The 19,088-nt window shown below is 40.1% G+C and overlaps 1 protein-coding gene across 5 annotated transcripts in view; it reads right to left on the bottom strand.

The window, feature by feature from the left end:
- LOC149319447 (connector enhancer of kinase suppressor of ras 2) overlaps positions 1–19,088 on the bottom strand; it is a 197,707-nt gene that overhangs the window by 29,967 nt on the left and 148,652 nt on the right. For all 5 annotated transcript variants that reach the window (XM_089511732.1, XM_089511734.1, XM_089511733.1 and 2 more), the window contains 3 exons: positions 14,205–14,272; positions 12,327–12,427; positions 11,129–11,669 (listed from right to left, as the gene is read on the bottom strand). In XM_089511732.1, the coding sequence (XP_089367858.1) occupies positions 11,129–11,669; positions 12,327–12,427; positions 14,205–14,272 (710 nt within the window). The remainder of the gene's footprint in view (positions 1–11,128; positions 11,670–12,326; positions 12,428–14,204; positions 14,273–19,088) is intronic.

Here is a 19,088-nt window from a genome sequence, read left to right as displayed (position 1 = left end):
ACTTCTCTGCACAGCATAAGCAAATATATTGTCTCCAGTTCAAATGGCTTTATTTATGGGATGGTGGTTGGGATTTTGAAGGATGAATAAGCAGCCAGGGATGCAGAGTGGTGTTGGTGGGAGGCATGCAGGGACTAAAGATGTGTGTGTGTGTGGGGGGGTACGATCCTGAAAATACTTGCCTTAAGGGAGAGGGGTAGAGACAAGACAGAATCTGGTCTGTCATCTGGTTTTTCACACTGTCTGCCTGCCTCCAGAATGACAAATTAATAAATACACTACAATCCTAAATACATCTACCCAGAAGCAAAATTCATTGGGTTTGCTAGGACTAGCCTTAAAGGATGGCAATGGCAACCCCGCTCTGAAGAAACTTGTCAAGTAAACCCTATGATGGGTTCACCTTAGGGATTGGGATCTCTGTGTTACAAGTCCAGAATTTTAAACATTGATCCATACTGTTTCTGTCAGATCAGTACTAACTTTTAAAATAGTACAAAGGTTAAACACAGTGGAAGGAAAAAATGCAACCATTAATGTTCTGAATTTGCATAATTAGAATGTAAATTAGAGTGGGCTTGCATAATTAGAATATTTTCACAATATGAAAATTAGATGCCTGGATTTTAAGAAGTGGAATTTGGCAACCCTATCTTTAAGGTGCTGCAAGATCCCTTTGTAATAATATCTCCCTTTATCCTGATTCAATCACCCCAATAAGAGACTTGCATAAAAGGATTATTAAATAAGAAAGAATAATTCTTGCACAAAACTAAGGGCCTGAACAGACAGGCCAAAATAAAGCTGCTTTGGGTCACTTTGGAGTATGCTGTTTCAATGATGCATGCGTCCTATGACGCCGAAAGCCACGCCAAAGCCATGACCTCTTAAGATGCGTGTGTCATTTAAACAGCATACCTTCAAAGTGATCCGAAACAGTTTTATTTTGGCCTGTTTGTTGCTTATCATTGGTCTGTGTGTGTATAATTAGTAATTCAACTTTCCCAAATATTATTCAAGAATCCTAAGTCTTTCCTTATGGCACAAAATGCATAACATAAGAAAAGAAATAAATCCATAGTTAGATGGAGCTATATGTTTTTTAAATAAAAAATGGGAAAGCAGTTAGACAACATGGTGCTACCACAGCAAACACCATAGAATCCACAAGGTATTTGTCAATCCCTGAAGAATCCCACCTTAAACTGCTGATCTCAGATCTCAATTGTGTGGGCAGACATTGTTGCCTTGGTGATGAGAAAAGTCAGTGGGAAGGACAGGATGAGGAATATTTCATAGTTCACTGCAGAAACTAGCAGGGTGAAGTGCTGCCTTTGAATTCAGCAAATGATAAAGCCTGAAACCCATCAACTGCTACCTCATAACATGTTGTCATAGCAACACAGAAAGGAAACTAGGGATGCTTTTCATAATAAAATTAAGGAAAAGTGCTCAAGTACTGGTTAATAAAATGCTTACATTCCATGACTTCCTTTCTTGTACTTGTGTCAATGGAGGGAATAGCTTTGCCCCAAATGACAGGTGTGAAGAAAAGAACAAGAAAAACCAGTTCCCTGCCCTCAGTCTTACACTCTAAAGACAGACAAGGAAAGGGGATGGCAGTGGAGGAGATGATATTCTGATGGTGATGGTGGTGATGATGACAATGGTGATGATGATGTAGTAGTTAATGGGTTTCAGACTTGATCACAGCAGTGATACCCTACACGAAGCATTCTAAAAAAATTAAAATGTAGTCATTAATGTCAATATTCTCCCCATATCAAGTGATAAATTTAAGATAAATTTTAGAAGCTATGCATTGGCCCTCCATATTTGATGCTTCGACTTTTGCAGATTTGGTTATTTGTGGTTATATGATTAATCTGCTCTCTCTAGGAATCTCTACATCCTCCAGTGCAACTCTGCTGGAAGGTAACCATAGATTTGTGCTGAAGAATCTAGAAGTTCCTAGAGAAACCCCTTCTCTAGGCATTTGTAGGTCCTCCAGCATTATTCTATGATTAGCGTCTGACACAGTTTGAGCATAGAGTTGCACTGGAGGACATGGAGATTCCGAGAGGGGTGTTCTCTTAGATGAAAAGAACAGTGTATTTTATTTGCGGTTTTTCTACATTCACAGGGGTCTTTCAACCCTAACACCAGCGAATGTGAAGGGACCATTGTACAGAAAACAGTGATTGGGGAAAAAGATGATTATGTAATATATTTTCTTTGATAATTTGAAAAATACAAATCATTTATTTCATTGAATATGTTGGGATATCACAACATGCCAGAATTCTATGTGTACATGCCAAAATTACGGTATTGGTGCATGCTTCCCAATCACTCTCACTACAAGTGGGTATGGCTAAAAAGAAAAGGAATTTCCATCCATCGTTTGTACATTATGACACTCAAATCTGGCTGAACATGTAACTCTGGTTTACCTTTCCCCAGATAAGACAAAGAACTGAACCAAATGCCCAAACAGAATAACTTCCATAAAGTGGTCCACATGGTACCATTTGGCTAGCACCAAAGCAAGATCTATTTAACTTGATCACGCTTTATTATAGACATGTTGGTTGGTTATATCTGCTGAGAACATCTCCTTAGGACAGTGGTGGCGAACCTATGACACGAGTTCCAGAGGTGGCACTCAGAGCCCTTTCTGTGGGCACACATGCCATCACCCCAGCACAGAGTTCGCCAAAGTTTGTTACTAGAAAGCAAGAGGGATATGGCACTTTGCAATAAATAAGTGGGTTTTGAGTTGCAGTTTGGGCACTCGGTCTCTAAAACGTTTTCCATCACTGCCTTAGGAGATTATCACATGACACTGTTATACCACAATTACATGTGTTAATCTTGTCTTTGCCTGGAGGTTATTGCACAATACTGTGATTTTCCTAGTGTTATATCATACTGTATTACTGTTTGGTCACTTGAAATCTATTCTGTCCCCACTGGAAACAATCTTTTAAGGACTTCCTATCCCACTATAAAGGTAACCACTTTGGGTGCGAATAGGTCATTCCACTTCATTGAGATATTGGGAGCACAGTGGGTGTGCTTTCATTCATCCTTCCTTGAGGATTCCCCATAGATTTTCAGCAGGAAAACTCCCAAGTACTTCTGGTGGTTGGGCTGGGAGGACACCAGGATTCCAAAGAGCTCCCAAAGGAATTGTAGTATGTTTATTCTCTGGCATGTTTCAGATTTTTAAAAACATTTTTTTTAATAAAAAGGAGAATAGCACAATTCCCATGTAATCCTATCAAGGATCAGTGGCCAGAGAAAACACAAGTTCAGGCAAAGTTTAAAGAGTAAATATACAAAAGTTTAAAGAATAATATATAAAATCAGAAGTGGGCAAATTTTGGTTCACGAGGAAAGTATAGAAAAAATGGTGGAAGTTGCATTGTGTGTAATCACCTTCCTGATCTGAGAAATGGTTCTATAACAGTGGTTCTGTAATACTGTCATTATATAACCAGACAACTATGCAATTGTAGCTTCCCTTTAAATAAACAAACAAACATCAGTTATGGAGCTGGAGATGGTGCAAAGAACTTGATATAAATGGTACTGTCATATTTCAAGTGTAAGAAAGCAAACACATGAACTGCCATTGAACTGCAAATGTAGTGATGGTGTGAAAGAGTGCATTACCATTCGGTGACCTATTTGAGAACAGGACAGGGGATTTCAGACAGAGTGACCTGAAACAACTGACTAATGTGGCAGAATTCAAAAACATAGCTGTGTTAGTCTGGCTCGGTTATGCAAAGTGTTCTTTTAGCACCTTTGAGACTAACTGAGAGAAAGAAAGAAGTTGGCTGCACAAACTTTTGTAGAATTAAAGCTTATGCTACCGACTTCTTTCTTTTTCTCAGACTCAAATGTGTTAAAAGATCCCTTTGCAAACTGACTATTGTGATAAGCACCTCTGTTATGTTGTATCTCCTGCCATTTTATTTCTTTTAAGGAAAGGAGAAAAACATGAGAGAAGACTGAAGAGAAGCAGAGACAGTGAACAGAGGCAAAGTGGAACTTCACTTTTAACAGTTTGGTAAATTATGCTGCATGACAAACAGCACATCCCAAAACTACTTGCTCTATACAATTGTTTAATCTATAGCAGCTCCTATTCTTCATTACAGCAGGAATGAAGAGAAAGAAATACATCAAGATGTCTGTTTTAAAAATTCAGTTTATCCCAAGTTATTAATTGGAGATGAGAAGAGATAAATTATTGTAAAGAAATTGTATTTTGTACCAGGAGCATTAAAATGTTATAAGGCAACTAGTATTTCCACAACTCCTAACTAGCTCACAGTTATTCCAAACTCCTTCATCCAAATAATCAAGATTTAATAGCATCAGCAAGAAGCTATATTAAAACCATAAGTCTAACAATGTGTAGAATTTTCCCACTGAATATGGAGAGTGGGAGGCAGCTCACCTATACAGGAAGTATTTCAAGACTTCAGAGCATTCCTGACACATGTATAAACAATTTCATTTTGGAAAAGAATACAAAATGTAATGATTAATAGCCCTAGAATTCTGCCATATTACGCAAAATTAATTGAGAGCCAGTAGTTTGGGTGTTGAACTACGACTATGGGGACCAGGGTTCTAAGCTCTGCTTGGCCATGGAAACCCACTGGGTGACTCTGGGCAAATCATATTCCCTCAGCTGCAGAGGAAGGCCATGGCAAACTTCCTCTGAGCAAATATTGCAAAGAAAACCCTATCATTGGTTTGCCTTAGGGTCACCATAAGCCAGAAAATACTTGAAGTCACACAACAACATTAAACATAAAATTAAGGATCTATAAACAAATGTTTAGTATAAGTCCCCACCCTGGTAAATACATTGTATAACAAAATATAAAACTATAAAACATAAGATGTTGAATCTGGTTTTTGACCAAGAGTTGGTGGATTGGCTCTCATCCAGGAACTAGGTAAACAACTTGCTCTTGTGCTACATTCCCCTGAAGGAACAAATATATAGCTTGGAGATACTTCAAGATCCATTATTTTATTTTATTTTTTTGCAACTGGAGGCTCAGATGGACTCAGTAGTGCTTGAAGCCACCTCTGGTTGACCCACTAACTACAGATATTCATAGACATCCACAGTAATTCATACACTGGACCTTCCTCTGCAATAGGTGCTACATTTACTGCCCTTCAAGACAATATAGAGACTACATCTTGTATAATATGTGGCACCTAGACTCCTGGCCAGAACGCCACACAGGAACTATTCAGCACTGGTTTTATTGGAACGGCATTGGCATACACTTCCAGCCCAAGTTCAAGGTGCTCGTGACTATCAGCAAATGGCTTTGGATCAAGATATATTCCAAATATGCTCTAAATCACAAAAACATGACTTTCTCACTGGCAGCTCCTGCCCTTTGCGACTTTCTTTCCTGATAGTGGTGGCCTAAATACTTTAAAGGCACCAGGTCCTGTCTGATCTTGGAAGGTAGTCAGGGTCAGCCTATGAGGAGACTGCCATTGAATACTAGGTGCTATAAACTATATTTCTGAAGAAGGAACTGCGAAAACCAAATTTGAATGTCCAGTCTGACAAGGGAAACCACACTAAAGGAAGAGTTTTGCTTGTTTTATTTATTTATTTATTTATTTATTTAATAAATCTAGATTTAGATTTTCAAATGTCAAAGAATTACAGTTGTGTATTTTTAATTTGGGGAGAGCAGGTACAATAGCCAAAAAAGGCCCCTTTTAGCATTTATTCCTGTTATAGTGGACCCTTGTTATACGCTGGGGTTTGGTTCCAAAATCCCCTGTGGATAGCAAAATCCGTGGATGTTCAAGTCCCATTAAATATAATGACATAGCAAAACGGTATTCCTTATAACAAGTGGAAAATCAAGGTTTGATATTTGAAATTTATACTTTTTTGAACATTTTCAAACCATGCATGCTTGAAACCGTGTATAAAAAAATCCTTGTATAAGAAGGGCCAACTGTATTAGAATCCAAGAGTACATTACGGAGTATTCATGTAAAGAGGGAGAATGCATAGCTCTTTTAACCAGGAAACAAAAAGTTTCCTTATAAACTACTATCTACTAGAATAGCATATCCATTAGCTCTGTATCAAAACACCTTCACAACTAAAAATAATTATGCAATAAAAATAAAATCTCAAAAGATTGTTAGAGATAGCAATCAAAATTATCTAAAATGTGTCTTGCTTCTAAACACTTTAGATGGCATCCTTTTCTGATTAATATAATCGCTACATAACACTACAATTGAAATCTCAGAAAAGTTGGCCCCAGTGACAAAAGCAGGCTGTAAAGGGCTCTCTTGTCTCTGAGAACCAGTACTTAAAAGGATATGCTTCAGGGAAAGAAACCATCTCTTATTGTTAAGACAGGAAACTTATCAATGACAGAAAAAAACAATAGGTAATTAAAAATGAAAACATCACTAAGATGAACATGTGTATAAATCTACTGCTGTAGTTGTTACAAAAGGAACAAGACAACATAAAGAAACCTTTATTCTCCTTGCAAGAAAAAAATAAGGGTGGTGTGGGGAACGGGAATGGGACCCAAAGCCAAAAACATCTTTCTATTTTAAATCTTCCTTGTCTTTTCAGCCCTCTGCTTCTCTCTACCCCATTGTATCATTTGCAGAGTCTATGATCTTCCTGGGCCTGTACAGACAGGACAAAATAAAGCTGTTTTGGGTCACTTTGGAGGTATGCTGTTTAAATGACACACACATCTAAGAGGCCAGAAGCTGCGCCAAAGCTGCACTCCCGTCCTTAGAACTGGAGTATGGCTTTGGCGTGGCTTCTAGCCTGTTAGGACGCATGCATTGTTTAAACAGCATACCTCCAAAGTGACCCAAAGATGATTTATTTTGGCCTGTCTGTACGGGCTCTATATTAGGTTTTTCAACCCAGCCAATTGACCAACTGTTCCCTTCCATGATACTATTTTCTCTACACTGCAGCACATGTTGCTCCTTTCCTGCTTTCTTGCTTTTGGGCCCATTCCCACTATGATTTAAACCAATTTGCTGATCATAGAGGGTTCTGCTCTCTCACAGTGGGACCAGGAACTGTGAACCTAGCACATGAGATGATGAAGGCAATGACACTTCAGTGTACTTCACCAGACGTAGAATGATGTATTTCTGTGAACACTGTTGAATGACCAAAGTGCATTGATGCTGATAGCACCAGTACTGTAGTTTCCATCAGTACAGCCTGTGTTGCAACAGCATTAGGTGTGGACCACAACTGCTTGAGGAAGTATTATCATGGCAGTGGAAGATAATGTTTGCTGGTGTACAGCAGATGCTGTTGAAATCAGTTTAAGAGGGAAAGTGTATGGATGGTCTCTAGCAACAATGAGTATTGCCTATGTTGCCAAGAATCTGCAGATAAAGAAGGTGGTAGTTTTGATTCTGGTCTATGGTGCCCTTCATAGTAGAGAGGGAGATTAGCTTCAGTACTGATGCTGAGCATAATCCCAACCATGAACCACAAACAAGAAATAGGTAGAAATGTCTCCCATAATATGTCTAGTGGTTCCATGAGGACAAGACCACAAGACTGATATTATTGATATAAGGATCTTTCTTCATAAATCCTTTTGATGATTCCTCATTGAACGTCTGAATAAACTGATGAAGGAGACTGTTATCTTGATTCCAAAATGTTGTAAGTTAATACTGATGAATGGCATCTTTGGGCACACAGGGCTCAAGATTGCTGTCTAATAGGGGATGCTCATGAACAAGGATAAATGTGGGATGCTGAAGAAGATGATGATGAAGAGTGATCCACATTCTCACCTTCTAAATGATCCTGTAAACCAGGGGTTCCCAACCTGGGGGTCGCCAGGTTGGGAATCCCCCCTGTCTCCCCTTCTCCCCGCGGGTGCCAGCACTGGAGCAGGCACCGTGCGGGGAAAAGGGGAAGGGGGTGGGGCTCCCTCCTTTCTCTTCTCCCTGCGAGTGCTGGCACTAGCGCAGAAACCCATGGGGAGGAGAGGAAGGGATGGGTGGGGTCCGCCTCCTCCTCTCCCTTCTTTCCCGAGGGTGTAGACACCCGCGAGGAGGAATGGATGGGTGGGGGCCGCCACCTCCTCTCCCTTTCTTCCCTTGGGTGCAGACACCTGTGAGGAGGAAGGGACGGGTGGGGTCTGCCTCCTCCTCTCCCTTCCTTCCCATGGGTGCAGACACCCATGAGGAGGAAGGGACGGGTGGGGGCCTCCTCCTCCTCTCCCTTCCTTCCCGTGGGTGCAGACACCCGCGAGGAGGAAGGGACAGGTGGGAGCCTCCTCCTCCTCTCCCTTCCTTCCTGCGGGTGCAGACACCCGCGAGGAGGATGGGACGGTGGGGGCCTCCTCTCCCTTCCTTCCCAGGGGTGCAGACACCCGTGAGGAGGAAGGGACGGTGGGGGCCGCCGCCTCCTCTTTTCCCTGTGGCTGCCAGGCAATCGCGGGGAGAAGGGGATGGGACTGCAAGCCCCAGTGGGCTTTGCAGCCAGAAGTCCCACCCCTTTTCCTTTAGCGGCCTCCCTAATTGGTTGGGAGGCCGGGAAGGGTCGGGACTTCCAGCCGCAAAGCCCGCTGGGGCTTGTAGGTGGCCAAAAGTCCCGCCCTTTCCTGGCCTCCCAACTGATCAGGGAGGCCGCGGGCGGGACTTTCATCCCCAATGGGGGTTGCGGCCCAACAAAGGTTGGGAACCGCTGCTGTAAACTGAACATTATAAGGCAATGGCCCACAAAGGAACCTTGGAGAATCATTACAGGCTGTACCCCCAATAATTTTTGGCTGCAAATGCCCACAATGTCTTCTAGGGGGCAAATGGGGCAATTTTACCATGTTTTGGGGCTGTTTTAGGCCTAAGAGAGGCAATCATGTCCTCAAAAAACTCCCTAGAGTTTGGAGGAATTTGGGGTCATTAAAAAAAAAACTTTTAAAATTGGGCTCTTTGTGGGGGGAACATGCAGCCTATGAGTTGCATTATCCCCACCCTGACCTATAACCAGGATCAAATTGTGCATCTCCATTGCTTTCTTTAGAACGGATCATCTTGAATTTATGATCTTGCACTTCTTACAGCCTCCCAGACAAGGACCAGTTTTTATGTGTGTCATGAAGGACTGTAAGAAAAAGGACAAAAAGTCCCAAGGAAAAACATCATTAGACCTTGGCCTGCCTATCTATCTAGCTGATATAAAATTTTCTCTGTGTATATCTGTGTATTTTTGTGCATATAAGGATGTATGTCAGTTTGGATTTTGCTCCGCCTAGGACCATGAACAAACAAGCAGTGAAAGATGTGAAATAAACATGCATGTCATCACGTATTGCTACATAAATGGTTGATAAGTATTTACAAAAGGCTGTTGTACAATTAGAAAAAATATAGCTGTAACAACTGGCTAATATACGCAGTTACACTTTTACTTATTTTTCCTGTGACTTTAAAAGCATTTCAGCATGCAGAAATTAAGTGGGAGAAGCTTTTCAGATCATGCCAGACCATGCCAGACTTTCATGCCAAGATAAAAACTCTATCTGCTTAATTCCAGTAGATTAAGGACATGGGAGCAGAGCATCAATGTGGCAAATCAATTAGTATACAAACATATTGTAAAAGAAAGTGCCAATAATGTGATCAGAACACTAGCATCTAAATAAAAAGAAATCAAAGTTTCATCTTCTGTGCTCCGTACTTAAGTATGTTTACAATTTAAATCCAGTTTTTAATGGATTCACAGAATGCAGTAGAATGTGTTACAATGTGTAATTTTAAATTCTTTATCTACTTTGAAAATTAACATCCATCTGTGATGGAATTCAGTAATATACCAGGACTAATCTGATTGCATAAGGAACCTTAACGATTATAACAACAGCCTAAGGAACTCCATGCAAACAACATGCGACTCAAGAGCTTCACATCAGTATCCCTTGTAAACTTTGTAAAATTTTCAAGTTGTATGGTACATAACCTAACAAACATATATGTGTGTGTGTGTGTATGTATGTGTGTTGTGTGTTGTGTGTGTGTGTGTGTGTATTCAATACTTCAGTAGACTGTGGGGGCACACCTGTTCTACTGGGGAAGCAAAATACTGTATTTTCTGGCGTATAAGACTACTTTTTAACCCAGGAAAATCTTCTCAAAAGTCGGAGGTCGTCTTATACTCCAGGTGTTGTCTTATAGGGCAGGTGCCGAAACTTCTGAGCCGGACTGGAGAATCTGCAGTTGCCGCATATGATGGGGGGAGCTCAAAAACGGCTGCAGCCACATCCCCACCGTATGTGACGATCGTATGAAAGCAGCTACCACTTTGATAGTCTTGGAGACAGGAAGGGCTGGGCAGGCAGGGAGAGCTGACCAATCCAAGCAGGCTTTGTATACAAGAAGTTTTCCTGCTAATGGATGGTCTCTTCCAACTCTATGATTATATGATTCTATAAGTACCTGCATGTCATTTGAATTAAAATTACCATATTGAAATCAAATCTGATGTTTTTAAAATTTTTATTTGGTGTGCGTTGGAAGAGGAGTAGTCTTATACGGTGAGTATATCCCAAACTCTATTTTTAACTGGAAAAGTTGGGGGTTGTCTTATACGCCCAGTCGTCTTATACGCTGGAAAATACGGTATCTTAAGATGGTCCTTAGGATTCCTTGGCTCAAACAATCAGTTCTGGAGCCTTATTGAGAGGGCAAGTACCTCAGGGCTAGGACTGAGTCTTTTATATTTACTATTGCTTTCCTACTTTCCTGGAACTACATAAACACACTTATTGTAAAATGAGTAATTCATAAGTATTAAAAAAACTAGAGTTGAATACATAAGTATACTAACAACTGGGACAGTGGCCATACTGAGCAATCGTTCTGTCTTGCAATTGAAACTGTTCTGAAATTTGATATAAAACATGCATAAAAGGCAGATTTGTACATCAAATTATTTCTACTGCATACAAAAGAAGGTAAAAGCAAAAGCCATATGCTTAACAAAATAATTTTTCTTTTCTGCATGCAATTTATTTCTATTTACTTTTTAAATGATTAGAATGCAAAGAGTGCTTACTTTCATCTTGTTGTTTTTCTGGCAATACTTCCTCTTCCCCTTCCCCTTCTCCTTCCTCTTGCTCTTTCTGTGACACTTCTTCTTGATGGCTTGAGGCACTGACAGAAAGCGTGTGGCAGCAATGGTTGAACCCACTATCCCGTGGCAGAGTATAACTGCGAGGCTTTCCCCCATTCCCATTTAGGACTTGCAGTCTCTCACCTTCCACTAAGGGGAAAGGGCCATAGTGATCCTGTAGGTGGCACTTTTGAATAGGAAGAGTTGATTGCCGCCTGTGTTCTGGAGATATAACAGTTGAATCAGAGAAAACTGAATCCTCAAGTGGTAGGGTCTGAAGATAGTGCAGTCCTGAGCTTGTCAATGGTGTTTCTATTAAATCCTGCCATGAACGTCGCTGACTGGCTGTTTTGCGGATGGGAGATTCCGTAGTGCTCCCTACCGGTTCCTGACGGAACTCCTCATGTGACGACTGGGACTGGGATGTTTCCGTGGATGAGAGTCGGTTATGTTTTGGTTCCACAAAAGGGCTTGCACAGCTCATCTGCCACAAGAATATAAATTCTGTTTTCAGTTAAGTTATAATGATAAGTACATTATGTTTGCCACACATAAAGGTCATGGTGACATTACATCTATTGTAAGAATAATTTGTGTTCCTCACCATTATTGTATCAATCCTATAGCAACTGCCATTTGCAGTCTTTTAATTAGTTGCAATCCCTATGCAAAGACCCTTTATCAACTGCAGTGAAGTTAGGCAGCTTCCATTCTATGTGTGTGTGTATGTGTGTGCATCAGGAGACATTAAAAAACAAATTTCAAAAGATAAATCAACAGGGGGTGAAAGGATACATTTAGACTTCCCGCCCTTACTCACTATCACTTACTGGGATGAAAAGGGGAAGGTAGAAGAGGAGAGAAGACAAGGCGGCAAACTTGACAAATAAAGAATAAGGCTATTGGTTGATAGGTTTTGGCATGCCAAGATAAAAATAAAAGCCCATCCCTTTTATACCAATTTGAATTTAGGAAAGGGACATGTGTGTGGCAGTCAGTGCAACTTTAGTCCAGGATATTTTGACTGGGTGTCACACTAATGGGGCCACTGAGAACCAGGAAGATGCGAGGTGAAGCTGTTTTTTTTTGTCAGTGCAGACAATTCCTAGGTGCCAATGCACTTACTACTATAACAACTTACCGAAGGAGGTCGTGGGTATGTGTCATAAGGAGGAGGTGGGCTGTCTTGTTTAGGTGTTGATGGTGTCTCTACTTCTTCCTTATCACTTTCACTCCAGTAATCTAAGCAACACAAAGGTAGCGGTAGATGAGTGAAAAAAAAGGCTTATATTATTTGGACCAACTATTCAGAAAGTGACAACATATAAAGAAACTTATGTGCCTTCAAGTTGACTCCAACATATGGCAACTGTACGTTAGCCTTAGCCTTGGCAAGACTTTATCAGAGGAGGTTTCATCAGCCTTCCTACGAGGCTGAGAGAATGTTACTTGCACAGCTTCATCCAGTTGGGTTTCTATGGTTGTGTGGAGATTCAAACCGTGGTCTCCTGGAGTCCAGGTCCAACACTCAAACCATTGCATAACACTGGCTCTTTCATAAAGAAACATGTAGCAATATATAGGCCCCATTTACATTATGGAAATTTACATTATGGAAATACCTGGTGTGAAACTGGGTTATTTCTGAAATTTTACACTGACCCCGAATGCACCCAGCACGGTTTGAGGTGTGTGTGTGTGTGTGTGTGTGTGTGAAAAACCCACTTAACCCAGTGCATATTGCCCCAGGTACCTAACCGCATCTTTTTTTTAGGGCCGGAGTGATGCACTACCAAATTGATCCAGATTTCTGGGATCATTCTTGGCCCTGAGGCGCCATCATGCTGATGTAAAGCAGCACTAGTGTAAATGCCTTGGAGAGATTCGATCGTGATAAATGTAGTGGGGACAAGGATTTGGTATTGCATCACCACAGAAATCCACATCTCCTCAGCACAAGTAAATGTGAATGCCACCATAATGACCATAGATTTTCAAGCTAAATCTAGCAACCCATTAAATAATTAAGGCTATTTAACTGAAAGATGGAGCAAAACTCTAGTTACACATTATACTTCCTCCCTGCCCATAGCAATGGGAAGGAAATAGTTTTTTAAAAGCTAAACCTGAGAAGAAAGGGAGCACCACATTTCCTCTTTTCCATACTAACCGCAGAAGTCCAACACAGCTTGGGAATTATCACTGTTCCACCCAAAGAGTCCTTCAACCACAAACAGCCCACCTTTATGATAGTATTATCCAGTTACATCATCTCCTTTACATCTCTACCTAGAAGTAAGTCTTGTTTAGTGGAAAGTACTTCTATGTAAATATGTATAGGGTTTCAGCTTTAGGTTTGTTTAAATTCCACTGAAATCAATATGACTTTACAGATCTATTGGAACTTAAGCATGCTTTTTTTTGCTATGTCCTTAGATATCACTGTTTCCTGATCAAGATGGTGAAGAAAAATACTAAACACTAAAGAAGAAATACTAAACTCAGAAATAAAAACTGTAATAATTAGACAAAAATATATATTAAAATGGATTTAAAAATATTTCTTATTATCAATCCCTCTAATAGCAGATTATTTAGTGCATTTTGCCTTGGAAAGGAAATGGAGCCAAAACACGGCTCTCTCAAAAAAATGGCTTTCTCATACTTGCAAATATGCATACCATATATAGCTCTGAAAAATATATTAAACTTTGTAAATTCCAAGAAATCTAAGAGCTAGAATAGTTTAAAATGCATGGCATTCTTCATTTGATTACTTTCAAAACCAATGCTTTTTTAAAAATTAGATCCATAAACATAATCATGATTGTTTCTTCCTTCTTATAAAACCAAGTACACACTAGTTGTTTAAAAATTACCTCTATAGTATTGCATAAGAGCAAGTTTTTGTTGCTGAAAAAATATTCTTAAGGAATGCACAGCATGTACAGGGGGGGAAAGCACTGGTTTATATTAAGTAGAAGATAAAATGAAACAACCAGAATAAATTTGTCCATACCTTGTTCTTGTTTAATCCTCTCTCTTTCTGCATATCCAGCAGCAAGCATATTAATTCTATTTAACCACCTGAAATAATATTTTAAATATATCACTGAAATGACTTTAGCAAATTAAAGGTCTTCATATGTAGTTATTTATTCAAATATACGCAGCTCCCGGACTGGACAATGACAGCAAACAGACACGTTCTTAGTTAGTTTTACTTATCTATTCTTCATACATACACTTTTCCTGTAAAAAAAAACTACTGAAAAGATTCTGCCTTGAGTGGAAAACCTTGAACTAGGATGTTAAAAGTTCCTAAAATGGAGCATTCAGTTGAAGCTCCACTGAATATGCGCACAGATGGGTCAGCATCCTGATATACTCCTACTGTTCCAATTTTTGAGTAAAAAATCCTATCTTATAAAGATTTAGCTAATATATTTAAACCTCTATTTATCATATCAGCAGGAGAAAGAGCTTCTGAAGCACAGAATGACTGCAATTATGTCCCTTTTATTTTTGAACTCTATGTATAATCTATTATTGCAAAGAGCTAGGATAAACTTTGGGTGCGTCAGGAAGGCCAAAAGAGGAAAACAATCCTTTAGTGCTAAAAGTTTCAATCTCTGTAAGACTATGAATTAAGGAACACTATCCTCTCTTAATTTTTTAACAGAAGTGCTGTCACTATGAGAGACAAAGGCCCGATTTAAACGGGCCTTTGCACCGCCCCGTCACGTGCTAGGGGTTGGCCGAGGACACAGTGTCCATACTGGCTTCACCCCTAGTACGTGACGGGGGCATCAAAATGGCGGCGCCCTATACACACGGGTGCCGCCGTTTTGACGTAACGACTGCGTCGTGTCCAAACGGCACAGCATGGCCATTACATCTTGGCGCTGCCGAAGGGCACTTGTGGTGCCCTTTCAGCAGCACCAAAAGGATCTCCGCTTTGGAGCTCCTTCCGCCGCCCGTATCGCTGGCGCGGCCTTTAAACCGCCACGCCAGTGATACATTAATAAAGGGCCAAGTGGCCCCTTTCTCCCTTTCCCTGCCGCTGTGTTTTGCCACTTCCCTGAGGCCTGGAAAAGCGGCGGATCGGGGCCTCTGGTGCTGCCACTGTGGCCGCTGAGGCCCCGATCCGTCGGGGGAAGAGGTGGTCTGTATCCCGCCAAAGTACCATAAAATGAGAGGGGTTTTTAAATTTCTGACCTATAGGATTTCCATCACATTCAGTAGCCAAAAGCTACATCAACTTCTTAGACTTCTAGATTTCTGTCAGCAGGACAGCCCTCCACCCTTAAAGTTGGAGCTGTTTTCCTAATACTGTACAGAGTTGTCAGGATGATTGAACTGATGTCTCCCAAGCTATTAGCAATACATTTCATATCACAACACAATTAACATGCTTGGAGGTTGCAATATCAACATTTTTGTAGTTTAGTGGGACAAACTACTTTGCTAACCATCTGCTTCTACAGGACAATGTCAGATCATTTCCCTTTGTCATTGTACATGCTGAAGACTAATACATACTGTGGCGCAGTGGTTAAATGCCTGTACTGCAACCATTCACTCAAAACCACAAGGTTGCGAGTTCATGACCAGCAAAAGGGCCCAAGCTCGACTCAGGCTTGCATCCTTCCGAGGTCGCTAAAATGAGTACCCAGACTGTTGGGGGCAAATTAGCTTACTTGCTAATTAGCTTACTTGCTGTTCATCTTTGGAATAGCGGTATATAAATAAAACAAATTATTATTATTATTATTATGTTATCTTTGGCCAGCAGATGAAATGTGGCCCTTAAATACTGCAAACAGAATTCATGCTCTTCGTAACAGGTAGTAACCATGCATCTAATAATGCAACAGACATTCCTGAAGACAAAAACTGTCCGTCTCTTCTGAGTATTTTTCTGAAATATGTGATCCATAAACTACTTTGCAAATGAAGGGAAATAACAATTACAGGATTGCTACTTTTAACAGTACAACCCTATGTATGTTTTCTCAAGTTCCACTGTATTATTTAGGGGTTATTTCCTCTCATAGTAGTATTAATATTGCAATTACATCGGATTACAACCACCCCCACCGCACTAATACTACAATATTTATAGTGGTTACGCATGATAGAAGTGAAAGGAAAGATAATTTTAAAAAATAAATCAAGCATTTATTTACAATAGCTGAGAGCTGCTATTCATTTGAGTAGCCTTTTCAAACAATGAACAAAGATACTCTAGCCTATTTCTACAAGGAAAGAATCTTTGAGTCTTTGATTTAAATTACAGTGAAATCTAAAGAAGACTTAAACACAATAATAAAATGGGAATTGTTTTTAGTATTCAAGGAAAAAAGATTGTTTTTTTATTCCACTCTTTAAAACATTTGTTCATTTTAATTTCTGTTTACCAAAGGATAATTCTGTTCTTATATTGTGTTGCTATATTTATATGTATTGTTATATTGCCTAAAAAAATTCTAAATAGCCCTGTATCAAATGATCTCAGGGTAGAATACAATAAAGGCATCTTAAACAAAAACAACAATTTTACACAGGAAGAGATCATTTAAACAATCTAAAAACATATGAGATCATATAACAATCTGAAACAAGTTAAAACAGTTTTTAAAAATGTAAATGTACAAATTGAGTAATATGATTAAACCTTTAAGATATTACTAAAAGTTGTGTTTTTACTTGACACTGGAATGAAGCCATTGCCACCACCAATTGAGCCTTGAAGAGGAGGGAGTTCCACAGTTAAGGTGCCACAGCAGAGGTGGCCTTCTCTTATGACATCCCAGACCAGTGGGATGTAAAGAAAAGCCCCTGCAGCAGCCTTTAGTCCTTAGATAGCCTATATAGGAAGTGGCACTCCTGAAGATATTGAAGTCCCAAGCATTTAGAGCTTTAAATGGCATCATATCCACCTTCATTCAAACTGGAAGCATATTGGCACTAGTACAGTTTCAATAAAACTGCTATTATATGGTTTTTATATGTCATTCTTGTCAACACTCTAGCTGCTGCATTTTGTACCTGCTGCAATTTCCAAGCTTTCTTCAAATGGACCCCCCCCCCCCCAAGCACACTAGGGGCCGGAGCAGATGGTCAGGAAAAAATGGCTCGATCCTGCTTTTTCTAAAAGCAGGTCAAAATCCTGTGGTCTACATGGCCTACTCTCAAATGGGCTGAATACGAATGGCCCGAGTGCATGGCATGGCATCAAACTGTGCTGTTGAGTAATTTTTTTGGTTGCCTCCCCACCATGCATGCACACCATCACACAACACACCACCTGCAACCTCCAAGTACCTCCCCTGTCTGCCCATATGCCATCCCATTGCATGGTCCTTTGATTGGCCTCACAGTTCCACATACAATGCTCCACTCATACAGGGCATAATGTGCAAGTGATACATTGGCAAAGTACAATCATAGAGGGAACCCCTATACATACCCCTTTCACCCCTTCACCCCATGGCCTCCTGTTGGACTGTCTGGTTTGTGTATGTTGTAATTACATCTATTGAACTTGTCACACTTTCACTTTTTTGCTTTGCTGCAGCCCTGCACTCTTGTCAGAGTGTTTATATGAAGGTGTTAACAATGTGCATTTTCTGAACTAAGCCAGAGCATCCTGCCTTCTTTTTTGCTCCTTTTTTTTAGCCCCGGAGCATAGCTTCATTTTGGTTTCCACCAACTTTAGAGGTGTCTGTCATATAAATGCCCCTCCTTCAAAGTGGTTGGAAGCAGCTTTATTTTGCCTGTCTGTTTCACCCCTATGACAATCTGACTGGTAGGTTCCCAGTCTATACCCCATATTGTCAGCCCTCCATTACTATGGATTCTTTATACACAGATTCAATTATTCACAGATTGAAAATATTAAATTCTCAAAACCAAACTTTTATTTTGTTATTTTATATAAGGGACACAATTTTTCTAGGCCACTATATATAATGGGGCTTGAACATTCACGGATTTTGGTATTCACAGGGGGTCCTAGGGCCTACTTCATTAGAATGTATTGGGGAGGGGAACTACACACTATCTCTTTTTATTTAACAGAGATGACAAAACAAAGCCATGGATAAAAAACCGTAACAACCATACTACTTTATAGCTTGGTTGTTTGCCCTGTCTGTGCAACTATTGATTCAATATGGACAAAATCTTGCTATTTGTATTGTGATAATATGGCATTTACCACATGCAGGCAGTAGGAGCCTATTCTGGCATTTAGTCCTATTATACTAATAGTTAGCTATAATTGAGAAAAAACAGTTTAAATTAGAACAAAGGATGTTAAAGCTGGAATGACAAAGCTGATTTCACTTTATCTTTATAATTGTAGAAATAATTTCTAATATATGCTGATAAATTCTTTTTAATTCTAGTTGATAGGAAATCTTACTACAGAAAGCACATTCCAAGACTAGTCTTGTCTGTAGTTTAAGCTTCCTATCCTTGCATCTATAAAAACTGATCTCTTCCCCCCCACCCTGTGTGTGTGTGTGTGTGTGTGTGAGAGAGAGAGAGAGAGAGAGAGAGAGAGAGAGAGAGAGAGGGAGGGAGGGAGAGCGGGAGGGAGGGAGAGAGTACAAACACACACACACATGCATGCACATGCTGTCACCAGATACATGTGTTATGTGGCATAGCATTCTTCACAGAAAATGGATACCTCATATACTTTATTTAATTCTCAGTTAATCTTTGAATTAAGGGCTGAAACAGACTGCAAAAATAATCCATTCTGAAACTGCTTTAACTGCCCTGGCTCAGTACTAGGGAATTTTAGGAACTGTAGTTTGTTGTGGCACCAGAGCTCTCTAACAGAGAAGGCTAAATGTCCCACAAAACTACAGTTCCCAGCATTCCCTAGCAC

The sequence above is a fragment of the Sceloporus occidentalis genome, unplaced genomic scaffold (assembly GCF_023333645.1).
Source record: "Sceloporus occidentalis isolate IW3139 unplaced genomic scaffold, rSceOcc1.0.p SCAF_2, whole genome shotgun sequence".
NCBI classification, from domain to species: Eukaryota; Metazoa; Chordata; class Lepidosauria; order Squamata; family Phrynosomatidae; genus Sceloporus; species Sceloporus occidentalis.
Note: the sequence above shows the minus strand (reverse complement) of the source record. Positions and strands in the feature narration are given on the sequence as shown.